Source organism: Typopeltis vanoorti, chromosome 24 (genome assembly GCF_054136105.1).
Source record: "Typopeltis vanoorti isolate ZY-2024b chromosome 24, IOZ_Tvanoo_1.0, whole genome shotgun sequence".
Taxonomy (NCBI): Eukaryota; Metazoa; Arthropoda; class Arachnida; order Uropygi; family Thelyphonidae; genus Typopeltis; species Typopeltis vanoorti.
Genome location: NC_143572.1, coordinates 80,258,017 through 80,284,329, shown reverse-complemented (window position 1 = coordinate 80,284,329; position 26,313 = coordinate 80,258,017). Strand labels below are relative to the sequence as shown.

The following is a 26,313-nucleotide window of genomic DNA, read 5'->3' as shown; positions in this document are numbered from 1 at the left end:
AATAATTAACTAAAATTTTATTCATCCAAAGTCACAGAAAAAGCCTTTGATATTTAAGATGAAAAAAATCTAAAACATGTAGAGTGAATTTCCAAATTCTAGCAGCTACTGTCTTCCCACTTTCATTATTTCCATGTTCTTACCTACTCTCACGGTCTTGAAACATATGGACTTCAAAGGATGAGGGGGACTCTGGCTACACATTAAAAAGTTTGGGCATAAACTTGTCATGGTTACTAGATATTAGCATCTACAAAATTCACCCGAGAGTTCTCACAGAACAGAAGAATGATCTGAAATAATTTTCATCTGCCTAGTGCCTCGTACGAGAAAAACCAAGCTCTTCAAACACGTCTCTGTAACAGAATTGTTCTCTTTCATCAAGTGCGAAGCCTTCGATTTTATTTAAACATGAGAGGAACCGAACAAATACCATCAAAAAAAATAGCAGGTAGTCGGTCAGGAAAAGAAGTGTCTCCATTACTTAAGAGGATTTTACTTCGAAAGTAGTAGAAAAAATAGTGAACCCTTGAAGTGACTCAGGAAAGTGCCTGCTTGTGTTAGCAGGTTCCCGATACTGCAGAACACTAAACAGTGATTACAAGTTCAATTTTTGTGTGATATTAAAACCCATTCCCTTTGCATTGTTTTGAAAAGTTTGTGATGATTTTCCTCTAGTCTACATAAGTATGATATTTTTAAAACTCTCAAGTGACACTTGGAAAAGCAGTGCTTCTCATTAATGTATTATTTAATTTCGAAAAACAAATAATAATAAACCCAAGGAATTCTTTTAAGTTGTGCTTAAAAGGGCGACTTGGAAAAATGCAAACATAATTTGTACATATGTGCAAGGGCACAATTCACCCACCACTTTAGCTGTGTTGAATTCTTCAGTGGGTCACCAGATGTTCCTTTCGCGAGAATGTTTTCCTGCACATTGGACAAATGAAAGGTTAATCGTCAGTATGTATTCTTAGATGTGTTTTCAAGTGAGAGCTCTATGAAAACCTCTTGATGCAAATATCATATGGAAAAAGTTTCTCTGTGGTGTGAACACTCGTCATTTCAGGTGATATGAGAAGAAAAATTTCTTCTGACAGATTTTGCATGGAAAGGAGTAATCTCTTGTGTGCCTTTTCATGTAAGTTTTAAGATAACTTACTCAGAAAATTGTTTCCCACATATGAACTGTCTGAAACTTTCTTCTTGCAAATATCGCATAGAATAGGTTTCTCATCAGAATGAACTCTTAGATGTGTTTCCAGACTCGATCTGTCTGAAAAATAGTTCTTGCAAATTTCATATGGAAATTGTTTCCTTCTGGTGAGAACACTTTCGTGTCTTTTCAGGTTAAATGATTCAAAGAATTTCTCGTGACAGATTTCGCATAAAAAAAGCAAACTGTGGTGTGTTTTCATATGCTTTTTAAGACAGCGTGATTCAGAAAATTGTTTGTATACATTTCAGGTAAAATGCTTTTCATCAATCGGATGGTACTTTTTTAAGTAACTGTATTCCCGAAAATGTAGAGCTACACACTGGAAAAGTGATATGGTTCTCACCAGTATGCACTCTTAGATGAATTTTCCGTGTGGCACTGTCTGAAAACCTCTTGTTGCAAATTTCGCATAGATAAGGTTTCTCACTAGTATGCCCTGTTAGATGTCTTTTCAGACTCGAATTGTTTGAAAATATCGCATAGAAAAGGTTTCTCACCACAATGAATTCTTAGATGTCTTTTCATTTGCGAACTCTATGAAAACGTCATGTTGCATATTACGGAGAGAAAATAATTCTTTTACATGTGTGAATTCTTAGATGTTTTTCCACTCTAACTGTATGAAAACCTGTTGTTTCAAATTTCTCAGAGAAAACGTTGCTTACCGGTATGAATTCTTAGATGACTTTTCAGATTCTTACTGTCTGAAAACTTCTTGTCGCAAATTTCACATAGAAAAGGTTTTTCACCAGTATGAACTCTTAGATGCCTTTTGAGACTCCAATGGTGGGAAAACCTCTTGCGGCAAATTTCGCATAGAAAAGGTTTCTCACCAGTATGAACTCTTTGATGACTTTTTAGATTCTTGCTATCTGAAAATTTCTTATTGCAAATTTCGCATAGAAAAGGTTTCTCACCAGTATGAACTCTTAGATGTCTTTTCAGATGCGAACTGTCTGAAAACTTCTTGTTGCAAATTTCGCATAGACAAGGTTTTTCACCTGTATGAATTCTTAGATGTCTTTTCAGATGCGAACTCTCTGAAAACATCTTGTTGCAAATTTCGCAGAGAAAATGTTTCTCACCAGTATGAATTTTTAGATGTTTTCCCATACTCGATCTGTATGAAAACCTCTTGTTGCAAATTTCGCAAAGAAAAGGTTTATCACCAGTGTGAATTCTTAGATGTTTTTCCAGACTCGAGCTGTATGAAAACCTCTTGTTGCAAATTTCACATGCAAAGCGGTTCTCACCAGTATGAATTCTTAGATGTTTTTCCAGACTGGAACTGTATGAAAACCTCTTCTTGCAAATTTTGCATAGGAAACTTTTCTCACCAGTATGAATTCTTAGATGTCTTTTCAGACTCCAACTGTATGAAAACCACTTGTGGCAAATTTCGCAGAGAAAAGGTTTTTCACCAGTATGAACTCTTAGATGACTTTTCAGATTTTTACTAGCTGAAAACTTCTTGTTGCACATTTCACATAGAAAAGGTTTTTCACCAGTATGAACTCTTAGATGTCGTTTCAGTTGTGAACTACCTGAAAACTTCTTGTTGCAAATTTCGCATAGAAAAGGTTTCTCACCTGTATGCATTCTTAGATGTCTTTTCAGATTCGAACGCTGTATAAACATCTTGTTGCAAATTTCACAGAGAAAATGTTTCTCACCAGTGTGAATTCTTAGATGATTTTCTAGACTCGAACTGACTGAAAATCGCTCGTTGCAAATTTTGCATAGAAATGGTTTCTCACCAGTATGAACTCTTAAATGGTTTTTCAGACTCGAACTGTAAGAAAACCCCTTGTTGCAAATTTCGCATTGAAAAGATTTCCCACCAGTATGAACTCTTAGAAATTTTAACAGATTCGAACTGTCTGTAAACCTCATGTTGCAAATCTCACAAGTAAACGGTTTCTTTCTAGTCTTTTCAGCTTAAACGTGTCGAAGAATTCGCATGAAAAGAAGCAATCTGTGGTGTGCCTTTTCATGTGATTTTTAAGAAAAGCTCATTGGGAAAATAGTTTGTCACATATTTTACAAAAAAAATGCTTTGCTTTGCTCAGATTGTTGGGTTTTTGGTGCCTTTTAAGGGACTAGAGTCGTAAACGTAGGGCTACCCACAGGACAAGTGAAATTTTGTCACCACTATGCAGTCAGACGTCTTTTCACACTCAAAGTGTCTGGAAGCATCTTGTTGCAAATTTCGCAAGGAAAAGGGTTTCTCTCTGGTGTGAACACTTATGACTTCATGGGTGAGATGAGGTGAAGAATTTCTTGTAACAGATTTAGGATGCAAACGAGTTAAAGTTTAATTTGCCTTTTGATGTGGTTTTTATAATCGAGATTATTGTTAGCCACGAATTTTACACGAAAAAATCATTTCTTCAGGGAATACATGATCATACTTAAGGGACGGTAGAATTGAAAACCTAGAGGTACACAAGAAATTAAAAGGTTTTTCTTCAGAGATATCTGAGAGGCTTTAAAGGATTTGTCTAGTGATATGATTTCCTAGAAATTTCACACTCATATGGCTTCTCTTTTCCATGAACCTCTCTAATGTGAAACAAAAGTTTTCTTTTTCATAAAAGGCTGTCACATATTTCACAGGTGAAAGATTTCCCCTTTAAGTGCACATACCTATGTTGTGCTTATTATGAGAGAAAGCAAATGCCTTATGGCATATTAGGGATTGAAAAGGCTACTCAATTCATGTGAACAACAGAATGTATCTTAAGAAATACCATTGAAGAAAATGATTTGGCACTCACTTCACAGGAAACATCTTTCTCCACTAGGAACTTTTGCAGATTGATGTGTGGTCGGCTGCATTTGCTTTCTTTGTGCCTGGTAATTTAATCGGGAAATGTTTAGTGTTCGCAATTTCTGAAATGAAACTCAAAAGAGTGAAAAAAGAAAATTCCCTTTTACATTCGGATTAAGGAAAACGTTTCCCAGCTTGAGCCAGTTTTGTCTTTGAAGACAGGACTGTAAGTGATATGTCTTCTTGCATTTTTCGCACTTGATGTTTCAATGCATGAATGACAAGTTTGTGTATCTTCAAATAATAGAAACTGGAAAACCGGTTGTCGCATATTTCATGTTAACATATATTCATTGCAGTTCACTGTAGCCTTGTGCCTCTTCAGTGTGTAAGCAAGTAAAAGGTCCTGCCTTAATTTTCTCATGGAAATTGCTTCTCGATTGAGTGCGTTTTCAGATGCTCTCGAAGATTTGCCGAATCAAGGAAATTCTTCTGACATGTCATAAGGAAGAAATGTTTTTCTTCGTTTTTCACGTGCATTTTCTGGTGCCTCTTTAGGCTGTCACAGCAAAGAAAGTTTTTTCAACATTTTTCGCATGATTGTTTACTACTGGAGTCTGTTATTATTCGATTACTATGAATTGTCTCGTGCGTTTTATGTTGATCTGATTGCTTAAGGGTTTTGTAGCCTACATAATCATTTTTTTTTATTCGACTGATTATTGTGCATTTTCTGATGTCGGTTTACGCGACTGATATACAAACTGCTTCTTGCATGATGACATCACTATTTTCATCTCAGTTAAGATATTTCAACAGGAAATGTGATTGAGCCATCCTCAGTTGCAGGAGGAAAATTACTCATTGCTTTTAGAATTTGGGTCGTCGATTCCATTCTCATTTTGATGATTTTCCCTTATGCCACTAGACGTGCAACCTCCTCGGAATTATTTGACTTTTATTTTGCAAATCCTGCATGAAATGCTTCCAAACTTAACAATCTCTATATGCTGCTTAGCTTTAATGCAATAGTAGGCAAAATGTCTCATGGCAGTAATCCTATTAACAATCTGTAAAGAAAAACGAGATAATTAATGCTAAATTAAAACTCCGTTTATAAATAAAATATTCTCAAGATATTATCTAATATTTAATAGCAATTAATGTACGAATTTTCATCCAGAAATTTAATATTTGTAATGAACAGTGGACACAAAAATAACGCTAAAACTTTCAATGGACAATTATCGCTCTTTAAAATGATAGAGTACGAAAACCTGATTTCGTTTGCCAAAAGGCATCATGACAAAATAATAAGTTAAGCAGAGAACCATGAGATCAGATTATAATAGGAAGTTATGTCCTCAGGAATAACACTAAGGATGTCGTTAGATATGAAAGTATTTCTTGCACATATGGAAACTGCAAAATAACGGCCAACGTTTAAAATGGCTTTTCAATCTGGTTGTGAATTTCTTAAGAAATCTCATTTATTCAGTTGATCAGATGTCAGTTATTACCAGAGGAACAATTGTGATTTACAATTGCAGGTAGGATGAACAGCCATTTTGTGGTTGATATTATTCTCTGTTCTTATTTCTTTGGATTTCCTTCTCTTCATCATTCTATGGCATAATCCCTGTGGATATGCAGATTTCCCTCTTCCAAATCACCCATTTCTGGCTTTCCTCTTAATAACATCTTCCGATTAATGCAAACACTTCCTCTAAGAATGAATATTTCGGCTGTCCTATTCTTTTCTCCCCTTCCAACACGTCTATAATCCATTCATTGTCTCCTCATGTGGTGCTAGTAGATAACTGTTTTCAATACTCGACACTTTTATTTTTTGCAAGTTATTCGTTAGTTTTCTTTTTTCCGTGTCTTTACTAATCTCACTTGCATTAAATTATTTTTTCTTTTCTTTACATAAAATCATTGTTCTATCTTTAAATTTCTTTATGCGGTTTCTCTGGCCCAAGGTTTCTTGTTCGGTAATTTCACTATTCATGTTTTCTTCACTGTATAACTCTTCAAGATATTCCATCTCTGTACAGAGATGGTACATCTCTGTACAAAGATAGTACAGAGATGCAATTTTTCTCCTTTTTTTTTTTATCTCGTCCTTCTTTACTTCTTTGGTTTCGGGTGGGAATAAAGGTTAGAGGACCAATTATTCGATATTCCTAATCACTTTTTCACGTTTAATTTCTTTGTATTACTTTACCCAATATTTAAAAAGCGTTCCTTGCTCTTTACAATTTCTTTTACTTGCTCTTTTTTTCGTTCTTCTGTTAACTGGAGTAACTTATTTGTAGAATACAAGGTTTTGCTTTGGTAATTTTGTAAATCTTAACACTTTGTGTGCTGATCTTTTATTTATTTTTATAGGTTTTGAATAACCTGGAAGAGAAAACTAAATATAACTTATTACCTCTTCATATTTCACTCAATGTCATGAGCTTCGTTCAAGGAGAAGACGGAAAAGTTGGCAACATTTAAATTCTGAGTAAAAGAATGATTCATACATCATTCGTATAATATCTCATGTGTGGGCCGCTGCTATCCAGTAGAAGGAAGCACTATTAGAGTTCAGAGAAGTAGGAATAGATATATAATTAATTTAGAATAAATTCATTTAGAAATAATTGCAGAAAATATTAAAAATTACAACCAATTAACAGAAATCACTTCTCGCAACTTATAAATAGGCATACAGTCTTTCCAAGTTAGATTAGGACGGTGGCATAGAGCTTCACTTAATTCGCCTGAACCTTCAAAATCCAAAACATCTTATATAATCACGATGTTCTTCGATTCTAATAGTATCAAAACAGCCAATCTGTCCATAGCAGCAAATATGAGAAGAACATGGTGTTTCATAAACATTAAGCAAGGATAAAAGTAATAATGAATCTTTGATGGGTTGTACAAAAAATACAACTTCGTGGATGGCTGGTTTGAAGTTGGTGCGCAAATTATAACCGAGAAAGGTCCTTGATATTTGTTCAGATGTTCCTTTCAGGAAGGGTTTGTTGATCCTTTTAACGTCAGATTGCATGCTGGAAGAGGGATGAAATCTATCAAATAATTTCTCTATCAAGGACTCGCTGTATCTATTAAGTGATTCCTCCTAGTGGCCAGATGCGATCGACACACGTGATATACGAAAGCTGCACGACTCGTACTTGTATTCAGAATTTAAATGTAACCAGCTTTTCTGTCTTCTGCTTGAAAGAAGCTCATGATATATTAAGTTTTTTTTCTCTTATATGTGAGTTGCCGATATTAAAAGAAAATATAGTATATCTAACACGTATGTCTCTATTGAACAATTCGCAAGTTGGTTTAATTATTTCCTTGATAACGTCCTGTCTTCTTCACTGTTATTTGCATGCATGCAATCCCTTTTTTTAATTCTTTTATATGAGGGATGCAGTACTTCAATATTCTATTTTATTCGCTGCTTATTCAAAGTATTTTCTCACTTTTTTTTATATATATTTTGCAATATCTTATGTTTAGTCACTCTCTATTTCAGCTCTGGGGTAGTTGTAGATTTTTTCACTACTTTGTTAGTTGCTTGGTGTCGTGCAACATCTCTTGCTGATTTCCATGTATAGCATCTTCGTTTGGTACTTCAAAAAGCGTATTGTCAACTATAACGGTCATATTGATTATAGAAATCTTTCTACTCTGAAATTCTTCCAAATCCTTCATTTATTTCACTTTCAATGTCCTCTGCAACCACTCCATTAAAGCCATTACAACCAACAATTGCATTGTACTGAAATATAAATAAGAATGTAGCAAAGTGGACCACTTACAATTTCTAAAAGGGTCAAGTATATGTTGAGGTAGATTCGAAGTTCTAATACGAATCCATGCATGAATCCTCGCACCATGACCGAAAAGTGTTTCGTTAGAAACCTCTATATGTTAAGAGGAATGAAATGCTTCTGGATAGTACTGCCGATAGGGTGTAAGATAGAGGCAGTCTTCCTCATGGCGCCGCTTAGAAAGTGCGCTCGTTCGTCCATATTTGCAGTAGCAGTCTGTTAAATAGTTAAATATGTGGTTATTATATTTTAATAATAAAAAAATATAGTGATACATACTAAAATTAAACATTTTAGAACCCATAAAGCAGCGTTTCTCAAACATTTCCTACGACGAAACACTTCACAAATCCTGAAATTTTGATGGAACATCTTGGCTATTTTGTAGGGTAGCTCGTAAATAATAAATAAAATAAATTCGTAATTCTAAGATTGGAGGAAAAAAAAAACATTTATTCTCAAATGCTAATTATAAATAATTAACATTTAAAACAAAGCACATAAAAATAGCAAAATAAACTAGCGTATATATATATATATATTGTAAAATTACGTTCTTAATGACTTCGATGTTTTCGGGTCTTTGAATTACAAGTTCTTTTGATACAATATTAGAAAGTTGAATTCTCGTATCTGGTGTAGCCTCAGGGTGCAGAATGATATGAAAATCCTGTCTCACATAAATATGTCGCTCTAAAAAGAAGTAAAACGAGAATAGCTGGTTTTGACACGCGGGGATACTCGTCTGTTAAATTTGTCCAGAAATCATTTAATGGAAGGTCTTTGTATTTTTGTTTTAAATCAGTCACTAATTAAGTCAATTATCAATTAGCTTTTCATAATCACTTGCGCTGAAGTTTGCTAGCTTAGCTGTCACTGTAAATGGACTCAGAACACAGGAATTATTCTCACTGGATTGTGGAAAATCTTGCAAAAGGATTGATTGTAAGTCATGCAGGTGTTCTAAAATGTTGTCACACACACGACCAATTAATAAATAGAATATTCAAAACCGGGCAAATACCAAGTATGTGAAACACTGCCATAATTGCGCCCATATACAAACATGGAAAAAGAAATTTAGGCAGCAATTACAATCTCATAGCAACACTACCAATTATCAATCGAATTTCGGAGCGGATCGTACTAAGGAAACTCCTAACGTGTACAAAGAATTTTCATATGATCCACAAAGCCCAATACGATTTTCAGAAAAATAAGGGAACACCATCTCTGTTGGAAGATATCATGGTCGTAATTAATACTTCCTTAGATAAAAACAAAATTATAATGTTGGTCTTTATCGATTTGGCTAAAGCAAAATAGAAAACATATCACACTTATTGGGCAAACCGCAGTAGAGAATTACTAGTAACAGGGAGCTGTTCACTCCCGAAATCTATTCAACATACCTCTCAAAGGCAAAATATTCCATTAGGCAGACAATACAGCTATAATATCCATCCATAATAATGCAAGCATATCACAAACAAATATGCAGCACATGACATAAATCTGTTCGTTGATTAGCTCACTACAAATTGCATATATCTAAACTCTGACAAAAAAAAAAAAAATAATAATAATAATATTCAAAAATCCACTGACTCAATTAGTTCATAATCCAACATTATATATAACAGAACAGTAAAACCACTACAATCACTCAGGTTGAAACAATACGACATCTTGGAATTTACTTTAATGCAGACATGAATCGGAACAGCCATATTAACCGCATATAAAGCAAATTCTGAACAACTGTCAAAGTCCACAGGTTAAAAACAGTTTCCACATGCCTGACAACACTAATATACAAAGCACTATGCCAAAATATACTAAGATACGCTATAACAACGAATGCGTTCTGTGCACACTACAAACTAAATAATTAATATCATTACAGCACATAACGATAAAATTCATCCTTTGGGAACAAAGAGACAATGTCGGTTTTATGTATACTGCAATGTCACAACACGAAATATTAACAACAAAACACTTATGTCACTATCATCATCATGAATCATGGGCTCACTGCCCGTTGATGTCTGATGCCTGTTTCACTATCTTCTTCCACTTTTCTTTGTCCAGTGCACAGTGTCGCAGTTTTTGTACACCCGTCTTTTATATCGTCTATCCATTCTCTGTATGGTCTACCTCTTGTTTAAACCATCCAAAATACCAAACATAAATGTCTTTATCTTCCGGTCCTCACTCATTCTACAGATGTGTCCAAATAATTGCAGCTTCCGTTTTATAATCTTCTGCATTAGATTCTACGGGTAATATGTCACTATGCAAAACATTATTTCGATGCCAACTAAAAAGCAGCCAGAAATACACACCGTTTAAGAATAATTTAAAGAATAAATATGCGATTAATTATATCACATATAAATATAATAATCGCTGCAGAAAGGCAATGCGAAGCTTCTACTTCCCGGACATACTAAATAAACTACCTTTTAAATACAAGAAGCTTGCAAACTGCAGTAGCCTGAAAAGAACATTGAGGACATACTATGAACAAGAAATACGCACCAAACACACCTTACAAACTTATGAAACACAGTATATCAGTTCACGCTTCCCAGTTCAGTGACGCGTTATGACATTCCAAATTATTAAGTGTGTGCATCTCTGCATGAGAATGAATATCTCATCCTACGGCTGTAGTAAATATCAGACCTTTCAATCATCAGCCTGCGTCCATCACAACAATTAAATCAATAAATATTAACTCGATAGTATCATCCTCAGATAAGTTTACTAAAAATCTTCGAGGATGCAAACTGAGCCATCACATCTCAAACGAGATCAACACAAAGAAAAAAAAAATCCATTTCTTACATTTAATTGCTGTAGTTACAGCACCAAAATACATTTAAGTAAAAATTGCAAAATATAATTTATATATACTGTAAATAACAATATTTATTTACAGTACAGAAGATCATATAAATAATCTTCCAATCAGATTATAGTAAAATAGTGCTATATTTTCTGGCCTGCACTTTACGTATTAGTTAAGTTTTACTACCTTATAATTCATAACTCCTACAATTACCATGACAATTATGGCTGGTGGCACTCAAGAAAGTTGAACTTAGCACACAATCTTAACTTTATCCCAAGATGATCTACTCTCCACGACTCTGCGCACTAAGTCTGAATAAAAGTAGTAATTTATTCGTAACAATAACTAATTATGTATAACAATTCTATGTAATAAATGACAATGTAAATAATTATTATGATCATATTCCATTATTATAATAGTAAATGAAATAAATTATGTTATTCTCTCTGAAAAACAAAACAAATTTAAAGCAAAAACGTTTTTTTTATTTGAGGTATTATAAATTTCATTTTTGTTACGGACTACTTCAAAGTTGAATGAAAATTTATTCACGTGATAGTCTGCTAGTCACTGACCCGAAGCAGTGTCTTAAATGTGTCATCATTTAAGACACTGCCATCTTCGTCCACGTGGTTGGTGAGCTACAGGCAACGCTCTGCTTTCGGAAGTTATTTATTGATGTTTGTGATGTGTGACGTTCATTTTGTAGTAAATAAAAGTTTTCTGTCTTAGATACCGTGCGGCCTGTATTCGTTACGTTTTGATTTGCATTTTGATGGAAGCCAACGGGTAATATACAACCCACGACATCCATAATAGTAAGACGTTATTGTCTGAGTGCAGCAGATACGGTGTGGTTGGTCGCATCTTCCTGACAGAGACTGTACCTTAAGAGTACAAAATATACGGTAGGGATATGTAGCCTTTTTCACTATTCTATCTTCAGTATGGCAAGGAGGTGGATTGAAACTAACTTCTTAACTGTTTGTTTCGAATAACCAGTTTGATTAAAGGTAGTAAGAACAAACTGAAGCTCTCTGTTAATATCCTCTTCACAGAGGCGTGAGCGAGCACGTTTGCTAGCATAGAGATAATACCAAGTTTTTGAGGTGGAAAATGATGGGACTGTGCATGGAGATATCTGTTAGTGTGAGTTGACTTCCTGTAAATGGAGATTTTTAATTTCTCAGAAATACGAGCGAGTTTGACATCCAGGAATGGGAGAGAGAGAGAGCCATCAATTTCCAAGTCCACACTAAATTTGATTTTTGAGTGTTGATGGTTGAGGTGGCAAGGAATTTCTTTAGAGATTCAGGATTGTGGCTTCAGATTAAGAAGATGTCATCGATATATCTATTCCACAATTTTGGTTTCAAAGGAAAGGAGGAGACAGTTTTTTCTTCAAAAGATTCCAAATATAGATGACCTAGTATGGGCGATAACAGGTTACCTATGGCTAAACCAGAATTTTTTTGTTCATACAAACAATAATTAATTTTGTTTATGAAATGTGTATTTTTTATGTAGGAAGGAGAATGACCTACCAATTCCTTGAGTGTGGCCGCTAATTTTTTGGCTAAGTGGTAATTTGGGCTGTCGATTCCTTCGGTGTGTCTGCTTTGTGTATTTTTGGCAGGCAATAAATTCTGGGCATGCGGGCATAATGGCGTATTATATTTTTTGTTTTTCTGACCATGTGTTAACGAATTTGATTAGTTCAGTTGTTTTCTTTTTGATGCATCTCATGGGGTTGTAATTTACCATTTGATAAGTGTTGTGGTCCGATACCAAATGGTTCATTTTTTCTATGTATGTAGTTGGTCTAAAATGACAGTGGCATTCCCTTTATCTGCTTTTGTGATTATAATGTCTTGGTTATTTTTTTAAGGATTTAAGGGCCAGTTTTTCTGAATTTGCTGCTTAGTTTCTTGTTTGAAACTAGTATACAAGATGTTTCCATGCATACTTTATCGGCTAGATTGGCAGGGAGGGATCACAACTTCTCTCAATATGATAAATGATATCAAGTTTGTTTACTGACCTGGGCACAATGGCGTAGTTTAGCCCTTTCTCCAGCAGTGAGAGTTCACCTTGGGAGAGATTGTATTTTAATTGGTTGATAACCAGGCCATGGTCCGATGGTGGTTGGTTGCTCTTAACTTTGTGGGTGATTGGCTGCTGTTTTCATTATGGCGTCCAGTTTGCCTTGTGCTTGTATGTTGTTATAATGCTTGAAATTTCATTATTAATTTTTCTTTGTTTTTCAGTAACAGGTGCTTGGCCAAGTTGTCTGTGATCCTGTTTGAGATATCCCAAATTTCTGGATTAATGTAGTCGGATAGCTCTAATTTAAGTTGCAGAACTTTGGCTTGGGTTGATGCTAGGTTTTTTCGTGCATCGTGGATTTGTTCTCTTAACAAAGCTTTTTCCAATCTGGCATAAATACCTAGTGCTTTAGCTAATTTACACTTCTTTAGTTTAATGCAGTTTGGTATAAATTGCTGTCACTACATTGTTTCAAAAAGGCTAGTCAATTAGTTAACGAGGAAACATCTTTAGCTTACTGTACAGGCTGCACTGCTTGTGGGTCACATCTCCATGGATTATGATGATTCTTTCTTTTAAGGTTACACGGTAATCAGCATTCATATTTACAAATTTAGGGACACAAGACACACGTGTCGAAATGATTATATTACATATTATTAATAAAATAATACTTGACGTTTCGATCCCTGTATTGAGGTCATCATCATCAGGATACATGCATATAGGGAAACAAGCTACATGCTCTAGTCCTGTACACTGGTAAAATAAATCTACATTGTTAATTAATCTTTTTCCTAGCCTGACCTCTAGCGATAATTAAATAGAATAACATAAAAAAAAAATATATATATATATATATATATATATATATATATATATAAAATTGGTGGTGCTTTAGTTGCGTCAGTAGTTTGTACAGTGGCGCAGCACAGTTCGCAATGCAGCTAGGATTACAAATGTTCAATGTGACGGCTGTCAGAAGTGGAACAAAACTCTGCACAGCATCAAAGAGGGTTTCAGCTGTAATTCTTGTCACATGATGGCAAATAGCTTCTTTCAACATAGCCAATGACATCAGCTGACCTCTGTACACCTGTGACTTCAAGTAGCCCTATAGCCGAAAGTCACAAGGTGTAACATCTGGAGACCTTGGTGGCCATTCGTGCGGGAAAGAGCGACTGAGGATACAGTCATCACCAAATGTCAATCACAGCAGGTGCTGGACAGGACCTGTGATGTACAGAGACACTCCATCCTGCATGAATGTTACACTATGGAGCGCTTGCCTATCTTGCAAGGAGGGAATGATGCTGTCTCTTACAAGCACTGCATAATGCTCACCTATGACAGAAACCGTTCAAAATGTACTGCTGTGGACTCCCTCAAAGAAAAAGGGCCTATCATGAATGACGTCGTGAACCCGCACTATGATGTCACCTTTGGCTGATGCAAAGGGGTTTCCACAATTGCGTGTGGGTTCTCTCTTGCCCAGATGGGGCAGTTGTGTGCATTTACACTTCCATTAAGCGAAAATTGCACCTCGTCAGCCCATAAGACACTTGACAGCCAGTCCGCATTGTTTTCCATCTGTTGAAAAGTCCACTTTACAAATTCATGATGTCTCTCGAAATCAGTTGGTTTCAGTTCCTGTACGTGTTGAATTTTGTAAGGATACCTCTTGAGGATAATCCTGAGTGATCGCCACACAGCCCTGTATGAAATGACAGTTCTTGGAATTTCACGCGCACTGCATTCCCCATGTGTGGAAGCTGCCAATTATTCGTTGGCCTCGTGCACAACTGCAATAGTTTTTTTGGGTCTCCCACTTCTTGCAAGTGCTTCCAAACTGCCAGTGTCCTGAAACCTTTTCATCATAGCTATCAGTGAGGAACAAGTATATCGGTCCCTTTCCACTTCTAATACCATGCATTGAACGATAGGGGCGCAAAGCTGCACTTGCACATTCAGAGTTCTGATAATACAGCTTAACTAAAAGTGCTATATCTCATAATGATAACATACTTCACCTTGGCAGAATGTTTAACTTTGGTAATAAACGTTAAATGCTGACTTCAGTATTCACTACAGAAGCTCCGGGACCACTACAGCACCACCTGTCTGTGACAAATGTACCTATTCTGTCAATAAAATTTTTCATTATTAAAAAAAATCCCATGTCTTTCTGTGCATTTTTGTGAAAACCGCATCATGCTACTGCCTATATTTTTCAAATTATTGAATTTTTACTTTTTCTGTTAATTTTGGATCACATGGTGTGTGTGTGTGTGTGTGTGTGTGTGTGTGTGTGTGTGTGTGTGTATATATATATATATATATATATATATTAAAATAAACAACCACGATAAACTGCTAAAGTCCTCATGTACTAATCTTCTTCTGGATTTGTTGTACAGTTCCAAAGGTTATGCTAAGATTTCCTTCAGTTGTTATTGATTGTTTAAAAAAAAAAACACCAAATGTCTTCTTGTAGTGGGATTGTTCTTCAGCTTGTTCTAGTTACAAATGTGTCCTCCACATTCTTGGAATGGTTAGGCCATCATTTTTGTTCATTTCATATGGTTCTTTGAATTTCCTCTCTGATGGCCTAACCATTCCAAGAATGTGGAGGACACATTTGCAACCTATATAACAACCAGAACAAGGTGAAAAAAAATCCCTCTACTAGAAGACAACTTGGTGTTTTTTTTAAACATTCAATATCAACTGAAGGAAATCTTTGTATAACAATCGAAACTGTACAAATCCAGAAGAAAATTAGTACATGAGGACCTTAGCAGTTTATTGTAATTGTTTATTTTAATTATAGAAATTTGTATTTATCTATTTACTTAATATATATTTTTTTTTGATTTTATATAATTCTATTTAATTATCACTAGAGGTCAGGCTAGGAAAAAGATTAATTAATAACGTGGATTTATTTTACCAGTGTACAGGACTAGAGCATGTAGCTTGTTTCCCTATACGAATGTATCCTTCTGATGATGACCTCAATACAGGGGTCAAAATGTCAAGTATTATTTTATTAATAATTAGTAAAATAATCATTTCAACACTCGTCTCCCTAAATTTGTAAATATGAATCCATTATTTTTGTTTTATGAAGATTAATTTTCATACCATAAGTTTTACAATAGTCATTTAAAATATTAAGTTTTTTTCTAGCTGTGGTTTAGAATCTGCTAAAATAATAACATGTAATTAATGTTGGTACTATTGATTTTTACACCTGGTTCATCAGCTATAGTTTTACAGACTTCTTCTAGGAAGATGATAAAGAGTTGCGGTGAGAGAGCACATCCATGCATTACACCTTTCTCGACTCTGAAATCCTCGGTTTTAATGTTGTTCATTTTAACAAAAGCTATGGTGTCTCCATAATATAATTTGTAATTAATGGTAATATATCAGAATCTATTTTTACGTTTTTTTAGGATAGTTTTCAATTTTTCTATTAACTGAATCAAAGGCTTGCTTAAAATCTATAACACAACAGTATATGGGCAGGTTGTACTCCCAATATTTTTCTGCTATATTATTAATGGTTTCAGGGAAGAAGAGAAGAATAAAAAGCAGTGCTTTGAAGGATGAAAGATTTTGTTCAAAGAAAATGAAAAAATGATAAGATGGAAGAAGTATGTTACAGAACTTTATGGAGATGAAGATAATCTGGAATGTGATCAGATGGAAAATGATGATGCCCCAGGCAAACCGAAGCAGCCATTAAAAGAATAAAGGATAGGAAAGTTCCAGGAGTGGATGATAGTCAAGGAGTTACTGAAGGCATTGGGAAAGGAAGGAATAAAACTTCTATTCATCATCTTCAATAGAAGTCTGCAAGAGGATATAATACCTATAAACTTCGTAAGATCTATTTTTATTCCTATTCCTAAGACTACAGGAACAATGGATTGCAACAAGCACAGAACTATCAGCTGGATTAGCCACGTTGCAAAAGTCCTAATCAACATAATATACAGAAGAATGGAAGACGAATCCTCAAAGACGAATCTTTGCAATTTCTTTCTGTCTGTTGTCTTTTTATGAAGTTCTAGTATGGAGTTGAAATGGATGCTTTCTATAATGTTGTCAATCCATTATTTTCTTGGTCGTCCTGTTCAGGGCTGTCCTTCGATTCTATCATTTAATATGTTTGGTATTCTTTCTGAGTTCTTTCTTGAAACATGTCCAAACCAGCTTAATTGGCTCTTTTTCAGTGCAGTAATTATTGTTTCTTTAAAGTTAAGTTTTTCTCTTTTTCATTTGTTTTTCTTTCTGCACAGTTTGTTTTCTATTGATTTTTCTTAAGCATTTCATTTCAAAAGAATTGAGTTGATCCATTTTTTTTTCTTCTTAAGATCCAGCATTCTAAGCAATAGAGTACTGTGGGAATTATTGTTTTATATATCTTTAATTTGAGTTCTTTGCTTAATCTTTTATTTGTAGTCTGCCCATTGTCATCCATCCATTATTGATTCGGCATTTTATGTTTTCAAAATAGTCTACATCTTCAGTGAACATTGATTTTAGGTAATTGAACTGCTTTACTTGTTCTATATTATGGTTTCCTATTTTCATTTGGATTGCTTCCCTTTTTCTTACCATTGCCATTAGTTTTGTTTTACTAAAATTCATTTTCATATCATATTTGTTTGATGTAGCTTAGTAAGGATATTTTCTAATTGGCTGTCAGTAGTGATAACTATAACGACAGCATAATTTAAGTGCATTGTGTTTCTTCCATTTACCATTATTCCTTCACACATCTGCAGTCCATTTTAGATATAGTTTGCCCACCGTTTGTAGATCTCTCCTTGGCATTTTGCCAAGAATAGTCGATTCATGCCGAAGTGGAGAAAGAAATGAAGGATGTACGAATTGGTCAGCAACATGTGAAATCACGTGCTTTCTTGTCTGTCGTTGTACTAGTACTAGCGTGATTTTTGTTGTCGCTTTTTTTACATTACTTTTTATTATTAATTTGTATGATGGATCCAGTACATTCAACAAGTTCTGTTGTTAAACGTTTCAGTAGCTCTTGCAAAAGAATTCTGCAAAAAAAGAATCATCAACTTGTTTCCCTTTCTCGAGTCATAAAACGTGCAAGTGCAATTGTGAGTGTATCGGGGTCGACTGTTAAAAGAATTCGTAGGGAATCAAAAGGTAAAAGGTAAGCCAAAATTTAAATCTAAAAAAAAAAAAGCGCCAGAGTAAAGAAAACCATCGAAACTGTAGCTTTGATAATTTAGATGTAGACGTCATAAGAAGAACTATTCATGAATTTTACATGGTTGAGAAAAGAGTGCCAACTGTTCCAAAATGGATTCCTATGCTTAAAGAAAAAATAAATTTTCCTAGGAAAAGAGAAACTTTAAGGAAAATACTTCATGAAATCGGATTTTGTTTTTAAAAGTCCCAGAATAAAAGGAAACTTATAATGGAGTGAAGTGACATTGTTTTATCTAGAACGCAGTATTTGAGAGCAATAAGACATTTCAAGGAGGAGAAAAGAGCGATTGTGTATCTCGATGAAACTTGGATTGATAGTAATTTAACTTTTGGAAAATGTTGGCAGTCTAAAGAAGAATGTGGAGTGCTACAAACCGGAAATGCCTCGTGGCACATAATAATTTTGTGTGCAGGTGGAGAAATGGGTTTTTTACCGAATTCAAACTTACTATACAAAGCCAATTACCATAGGCAAATGAATTCTACGATCTTCGAAAAGTGGGCAGAAGAAAAACTGATTCCAAACTTTCCTAAAAATGCTGTTGTTATAATTGATAACGCTTCATGTCACTCCTATTCGATTAAACAAATTTCCAAATTGGTCTAATAAGAAGCAAGTTCTTATGGATTGGCTCTCTGCAAATAGCATTTCTCATTCCCCAGATATGCAAAAAATTGAATTGCTTAATTTGGTCAAAAGAAACTCGCCCACAACTAAACTATTTAAATTCGACAAGATGCTCAAAGAGCATGGATTTCTAGCTTTGAGGCTACCACCATATCATTGCGATATTAATGCTATTGAGTATGTTTGGGCAGAAGTTAAAAGTTTCATTTGCCATTGCAACGTAACTGGAGATATTGACATGTTGAAACTTTTTAAGCTTTCAGAACAGGCGATTGAAAGTATTATAGTTCAAAACTGGGGAAATATTTCTCTCATGTCACCTCATTGGAAAATATGTATTGGGACAGAGACGGAATTATAGAAGAATTATGCGAACCTTTGGTGATCAGTTTAAGTGAAAGTGATGGTGATTCGGACACCAATTCAGATGATATGATGATTATATGACGAAAGGATTTGATAATGGCATTTTTTTCCAACTTTTTTTTTTGCATGGTTTGTTAAAAGAGTCGCAACAAGTCATAAATAATTAATCGGTTTAGGACATTAAAGTGTCTCAGTTCTCTCAACTATAAGTTTAGAATATCTAAGTTCATTTGAAAAAATTTGTTTTTCTGTTAAATTCTTCTTCTTCTTATTGTGCTATCTTCTATCGAAGGTCAGTGACCATCTTGGCGAACAAACTGCGGTCTTGTGCTAATCTGAGCAGTTGTGCACTGCTCTTTCCTGTCCACGTCTTGATGTTGTCAAACCATGATATTCTTTTTCTTCCTCTAGTTCCTTTGCCATCAGTTCTTCCTACCAAAATAGTTTGTAGAAGTTGGTATTTGCTGTTTCTCATGATGTGGCCAAGATATGATGTTTCTCGTTTCTTGATAATTTGTACAAGATGTTTAGCTTTGCCAATGGATTTTAAGACCTCTTTTGGTAATTTTTTCTGTCCATGATATCTTTAGCATTCTGTATAATCTGTATAATTATTTTTATTTTATAGAAAACTTTCTTAAAAATAAACTTAGTTAAATTTTTGTTTTATGCTATACCTTTTTTAATTTTGTTAATACTCTACTTACATTTTTCAAACTGTTATACAAGCAAAATAGTTACACTTTAAAAACTACAATGTTCATAAAAGAAAAGCTAAATTTTCCGACCTGTAATAATAAACAAACACATCCCAGAAGACAGATTGATTACACTATTATCGGAATGGATTCTCCTTTTTTTGACATGTGCAGAAGTGTCGAGGGACCTCTAATCGGTGGGCGAACTATACAGGTTGAATAAATATGGTGACAATGGACAGCTGTGCACAACTCCTTTTTTAATTGCTATTTGATCTGTTTCTATATTTTGGAATTTTACTATTGCTTCTGCTTCTGAATAGCAATTCTTGATGCAATTTAATGGGTATTTGTCAAACAATCTGTTTTCTAGAATTTTAATGAGTTTGCCTCTGTTTATCGAGTCACAAGCTTGTTTGAAATCGATAAAACAGCAGTAGAGTTTATTTTTGTCTTTCATAAGATATGCTAATCTGTTTGATGTGGCAATTGCATCTATTGTGCTTCTGCTATTTCAAAATCCCATTTGATCTTCTTCCATCTGTTTTTCATAGGAATGTTTGACTCTGTTTTGTAGAATCCTAATGAATATTTCATAGCAGTGGCTTTTTAAGGGTGATAGGTGTATAGTTAGTGCAGGATCTGACATCTCCTTTTTGGAAGAGTATGATGTGGCTTGTTCCCCATTCTGTAAGTAAATTTCCTTTCTTTAGTATTTTGTTGAACAGTTTCCTTAGACATCTATTTTGCTTTATCCCCCTTTCCTAGAAGTCCTTTTTGAATGTTGTCTATGTCTGGTGCTTTATCATATTTCATTTGTTTGATTGTTCTATGTATTTCTTCATTTAGGATATTTTTTGTGTTCAGAAGTTTTTTCAGGCATCTTGATCTGCAAATTTTTGTTTTAAAATGATTAGTCCATATTTCTTTTATTACTTCAGTGCTACTTGTTGTGGTTCCAATTTGCTCCAATATTGAAACTGGGTGGGACCGGGACATTTTTTCTTTTAAGGTTACACGGTGATCAGCATTCATATTTATGAATTTAGGGACACAAAACACATGTGTTGAAAAGATTATTTTACTGATTAATAATAAAATAATAACTTCAACGTTTCGACCCCTGTATTGAGGCGTTCTTCAGAAGGATACATGTGTATACGAACAAGTTACATGCTGTTGCACTCTATACAAGTAAATTACATCTACGTTGTTAACTAATCTTTTTTCTTAGCCTGCCCTCTAGTGATAAAAAAATTAAATAAAATAAAAACTACAATAAACTCTGCTAAAGTCCTCATGTACTAGGATTCTTATGGAATTATACAGTTTATATTGTTATATTATGATTATCTTCTGTATTTGTACAGTACAGGTTGCTATTGAATGTTCAGGAGGAAAAAAAACAAAAAAAAAACACTTCACCAAGTCTTCTTGTATTAAGATTTTTCTTTGTGGTTGCTATGAAGGTTGTAGATGGGTCCTCCATATTCTTGAATTGTTAGACTATCATTTTTATTCAGATTCGGATCATGTTTGAGCAAATCACATGCTTCCTTGAATTTTCACTCGAACCAGGTTTTGGTGCGGTGTAGGGACTTGGCACCTTTCCAGTCAATTCTGTGGTGTGTTTGGGGTGCGTGGTCAGAATAGCCAGTTTTTCCAAAATACCTCCATTTTGGAAAAACCAGCCTTTAAACAAAATTAAAAAAAAAAAAAATTTGTTTTGTTTAAATCTTCACAAATTTGCTGAAACAACAGTGGCTCAATCATATTAACAATGACAGCTTCGCATTTTGTTCTACCCAGTCTAAACTTTGTTTCAAAAAGATTTAATATCAATTTAGATGAACAATCGGCAGACTAAAAGCTGAGATTGTGAATAGCAACATGAAATGCAAAAGTATCTTTTTGTTTAGCAGCTATTAAAAATTCTTTGTCACTTGGATCGGCACCTTTAAAATATGACAATATCATTGAGGAAGTTCCTGCTGCTACTAGACTAGCCTTATGTTTCATACATGTCAAGTGATTTTTTATGTCCGAACGCCCACCATGAGCCACAGAAAATTCTGAAGAACACTGTTCACATTTCACTTTGTCAATATAACCACGCACGTTTTTCAAAAACGGATAATCCTTCTTCAATTCATCCGTGACACACAGTTTCTTTTTGGCATTTTGGGGTTAAATTAATTTAATGATGCAAAAAAAATCGCAAACAACATACCGAAAAGAAACACCAACTCACAATCTAAACTCAACTAAGATTGCGCATGCTCAACAATGACTTGCAGCACAGTGTAGAAGCCAGAATCAAAGTAGTGTATTCGTGTTGCCTAATCGCCATTTTGTACTGCGTGTATATTCTGCACTTTTAAATTTTTAGCAAATAACCGGGACAAAATGACAAACTGTCCAGGACCACACCTTCAAAAAGGGACGTATGGTAAACCTATCGCTACCTATTTCATAAATGGTCTTGGAGTCATTTTTTCTACGCTTCTTCACACAACACATTCCTGCTTTTTCCTCTAAATATGCGATTTTTGCTAATCTGCATTTTTTGTTGATTTCTTAATTCAAATTTTTGTATAATATTAGATTTTCTTCATCATCTTCTTTTGAGAGGTTAGTTTTGGATATTCTTTTTCTCTCTGGTGTAAGAAAATCTTTATTTACTTTTGTCTGGTAGCCCTTGTTTTTGTTGCTGTTTCTTTAATAATTTCTTTACCTTTTTTCCAAGGCTCTAGGACTGTATCTAAAGCAGGATTATTAAATTTTTCTTTCAATGATTTCTGATAGTTATATCTGGTCAAGCTATCATTGAGTTGTGAGATGTCTATCTTCTTTTGAGTTTGGTGGTCTATTCTCTTTCTTTTGAAACTGATTTTTAGTTTGGCTGATAGTAGTTTATGGTCTATATCCATGTCAATCTTCTATAATGTTTTGACATTTTGGAAGGAATGTTTCCATTTCTTATTAACAATTATATAGTCCATACAGTTTTTGATTTCATTGTGTGGTGATGTCCAGGTGTATTTGTTTTGTGGCAGATTAACGTATTTATGTTTAACAGTTGATTTATTTTGCAAAAATTAATCAAGTCCTCTCCTCTTTCATTCATCTCTCCATGACCAATTTTTCCAATTACTTCTACTTTATCCTCAGAGTACTCGATCGATCTTTCTATTAAAATCGCACATTATAATCAAGATATCGCTTGTACTTGTTTGCCCGATTTCTTCTTGCAGTGTTCAAGAAATTGACTATATTCTGCCTCTTCATGTGATTGGTCTGGGTCATAAACTCTATCATTTTTATGAATATTTCTCTATCCTTTGCTTGGATCTTACAGAGATGATTCTAGAAGAAATTGGTCTTACCACAACTATTGAGTTCAGCAAACCATTTTTTAATGATTAGTGCTACACCTTCTCTGTGATGGTTATCTTTCCTTCCTGAATAAAATATGGTTGCATTTTTTTAATGATTTTCCCTTGCCTGTTCAGTGGTTCTCTGCAACTCCCACTATTTCCCCGTTTCAACAGTTTAAGTTCTCTCTCTCTGAGTTTTAATTTACCAGGTGTGTACAATGTTCTGATTTGATGGTTGAAATATTATAGATGCTGTTTGTGTTCCACATAACTGTGTTCTTGCCTACTGTAAGTGGGCTTTAGTTAGGCACATCAGCTCTCACATATCCAGTAGCATTATTTCTGTTTCTATTTCCTTGAGAATTCGTCTTTAAAGATTTTAGGCAATCAATTCAGCTGGCTTGTTATTCATCTATTGCATACCTGTTAGTCTGCATTACCAACCACAACCAATGCAGAAAATTATGGAGGGGTAAACTTATGAAATTATTATTATTCCAGGCAACTCCAAGAAGTTTATAGACTCAACGAGGGAGGCCCTAACATCATGTCAAGGAACAACTATTATTTTAATGAAATACTTCATTAAACGTACTAACAAGAAATCTAAATAATAAAATAAGGTAATTAATCTACTAGATGAACAACAAGGATTTAGAGAAGATAGATCATGTATAGATGCAATATTTATTATTAGAGAAATGAATAGAATACAATAGGGAATTATTTATATGCTTTATAGACCTGGGAAAAGCATTTGACATGAATATTAATGTAAGATGTAATGACAATATTGTAGAAAAGAAAAAGTATCAGAAAACCTAATACAAATAATTAAAGAAATATATGATAACAATAGTTGTATAATAAAAGCACAAGGAAAAACAAGTAAAGTGATACAAATTAATAATGATATTAGACAAGGAGACTTCTGAAGTCCAGCAATATTCAATATAATAACGGATAAAATAATAGAAAATGTTAATAAAATACAACAGTGGAAATCAAAAGAACCAAAAAGATGTAAATTAGAATTGGAAGGTAATATTATAGAACAAATAACACAACTATTTAGGTATAAAACTGAACTGGGAAGGAAGGCCACATGTAGAAGCCAGAGAACAAGTTGAAAAACTGCAAGAATATCAGGCTTCTTGAATGAAACTATGGAAAAATAAATATCTTAGAGACAAAACCAGAATTTATAAAGCAGTAATCAGGCCAATTATGATATAATGCAGAAACAAACCAAGACAAACAAACAAGTTAAACACAGATGAAATGAATAAAGTAAGAAAAACAGTAAACAAATCTAGACTACATAAAATAAAAAAATACAGAGATAAGAAAACAATGTGAAATACGAGCAATAAACAATTGGCTTTCAACCAGAAGAATAAAACGGATTGAACATGCGCAGAGAAGAAGTGAAGAAAGAATAATAAAATCAGTCTACAGTTTGAAACCAAAGAATAAAAAAGAGGTTCAGGAAGACCTAGAAAAAATATAAAAGAAGATGAAGTCTTGGTAGTAACAGATATTATGTTATACATAATGAACGAACCTAAGTGACACGAGTGTTATTAGTAGTTTTTTTCAATTACACGTGATTTTTTATTTTGTTTTCTTTTAAATCATAACCCTTTCACTCTTCCAAAAATGTCAAAAAGACATTTTTGGAAGTGTCAAAGGGTTATGATCGCAACAGTGACCAGAAAATGAGCAAAAGAAACAAAGAAAAACAATTTAGAGAAAAAATGCGAAATTATCACCAGCCATCAAGTGGGTAACACAGTTAAAGCTCTTTTTTGAGAAATTTTCTCTTGCCGGTTCTACAGTTTGCATTTAAAAGGATAAAGAAAAATATTTGAAAGAGTAAAAAATGCGAAATCTATGCAGTCTACATGGTATTATAATTCCTCATAAGGAAAAACTGTTAACTCCTTGAATCGGCACACGATTAGCGAGTCGTTATCCTACTCCTCTTCTAGCAGAACTGTGCGTTAGCTAGTCCTTGAATAGTCAGAACTTCTATTGCATTTCGTCGCTCCTACCGTAACGTCACATCCTGTTGAGAACGGATACATGGTACCCTCTCACGCAGTTAGGCTTCCGCTGCGATCTCGATTAGACTCCAGTGTTAACGAAGTGACCGTTTGGAAGAAAACAGTCCGATTTTAAAAATGTAATAATTCAAAATGTGCTAATGAGTCCTAATTTTCTTTGGCTGCGCTGCCATATCTAAAAGTGCATGATATGCAAATTTTGAAATTTAATACGATTCCGTAACAGCAGTAGTGACAGGGCTGAGTAACACATTTGCCTGCGACCGCTGTTCAAAAGCAAAATGCATACACTACGGACAAAGGACTTGACGGTTGTGAGCTTGGTTGAAGGGTAAATTTTCATGTAATATATTGACAGGTCAGCTTTCTGTCTTCTGATAATTTTTTGTACTGACTTTCACTGTTTTACGCGGTAAAAATGATAATCTTTATTACAATTAGAGTTCACGCACCTTATAATATTCTTGTTATCGTCGGCTATTTCCTTGCATACTTCGTATCGCCATTTCCTAAGATCAGGCAACCCCCATGTACGTACATCACAAGATTATTGCAGAACTCGGGTTTGTAGAACTTTTTCATTAACTATCTGAATACTACAAAGGGCACGCAATTATAGTTATATCACCTTGCAGGATAGTTGATAAGGTACAAGACACTAAAATTTACTTACTAATTCGCAGTTAACCACATCATAAGATTATTTTATAGCAACCTACTGATACATCGCCACACTGCCGCAACAAACGACATCGACTCGTTTATTCCACTGCTACGCCCGACACCTGTCGGAATTAAATTCAATTGGATGAAGAACAGTAATATAATATAAAATTATGTATTTTATACATAGTGGTGAAGTAATTAATTCCGCGGTATTGGAAGTTTCGATATTTGAAGTGGAAGGTCATAAAGAAATTGGTGATGAACTCCATCATTTGACAGTGCATATCCAGCAGGTAGGCTGCAGAACAAGAAATCATTTCCTACATCGTCGGTAGGTGTCACATGGATGTGATCGTCGGCTTGTCGATAGCTCCTGAAAAGATCAGTAGTATTTTATGTTATCATTGGCAATTTTACTAGAATTTTACGTAGTATTGTTTGCTTTTCGTATCGTAGTGTGTCTGTGCGATTTTTGTGTGTTTTTCTATGTTATTTTAATTATTATTTTTAAGATAAGAT

The 26,313-nt window shown here is 34.3% G+C and overlaps 1 protein-coding gene across 1 annotated transcript; it reads right to left on the bottom strand.

The window, feature by feature from the left end:
- LOC150093451 (uncharacterized) lies at window positions 1-25,660 on the bottom strand. Its single transcript, XM_090413387.1, has 2 exons — window positions 25,581-25,660; window positions 1-5,062 (listed from the first exon to the last, which is right to left on the bottom strand). The coding sequence occupies exon 2, from the start codon at window positions 3,113-3,115 to the stop codon at window positions 1,868-1,870; it is 1,248 nt and encodes a 415-aa protein (XP_090269513.1). The 5' UTR covers window positions 3,116-5,062; window positions 25,581-25,660; the 3' UTR covers window positions 1-1,867.
- Between the last annotated feature and the right edge of the window lie 653 nt (window positions 25,661-26,313).

Bases quoted from the DNA above. Each gene is read 5' to 3' on its own strand.
- LOC150093451 (XM_090413387.1), bottom strand. From the start codon at position 3,115: ATGAGGTTTACAGACAGTTCGAATCTGTTAAAATTTCTAAGAGTTCAT.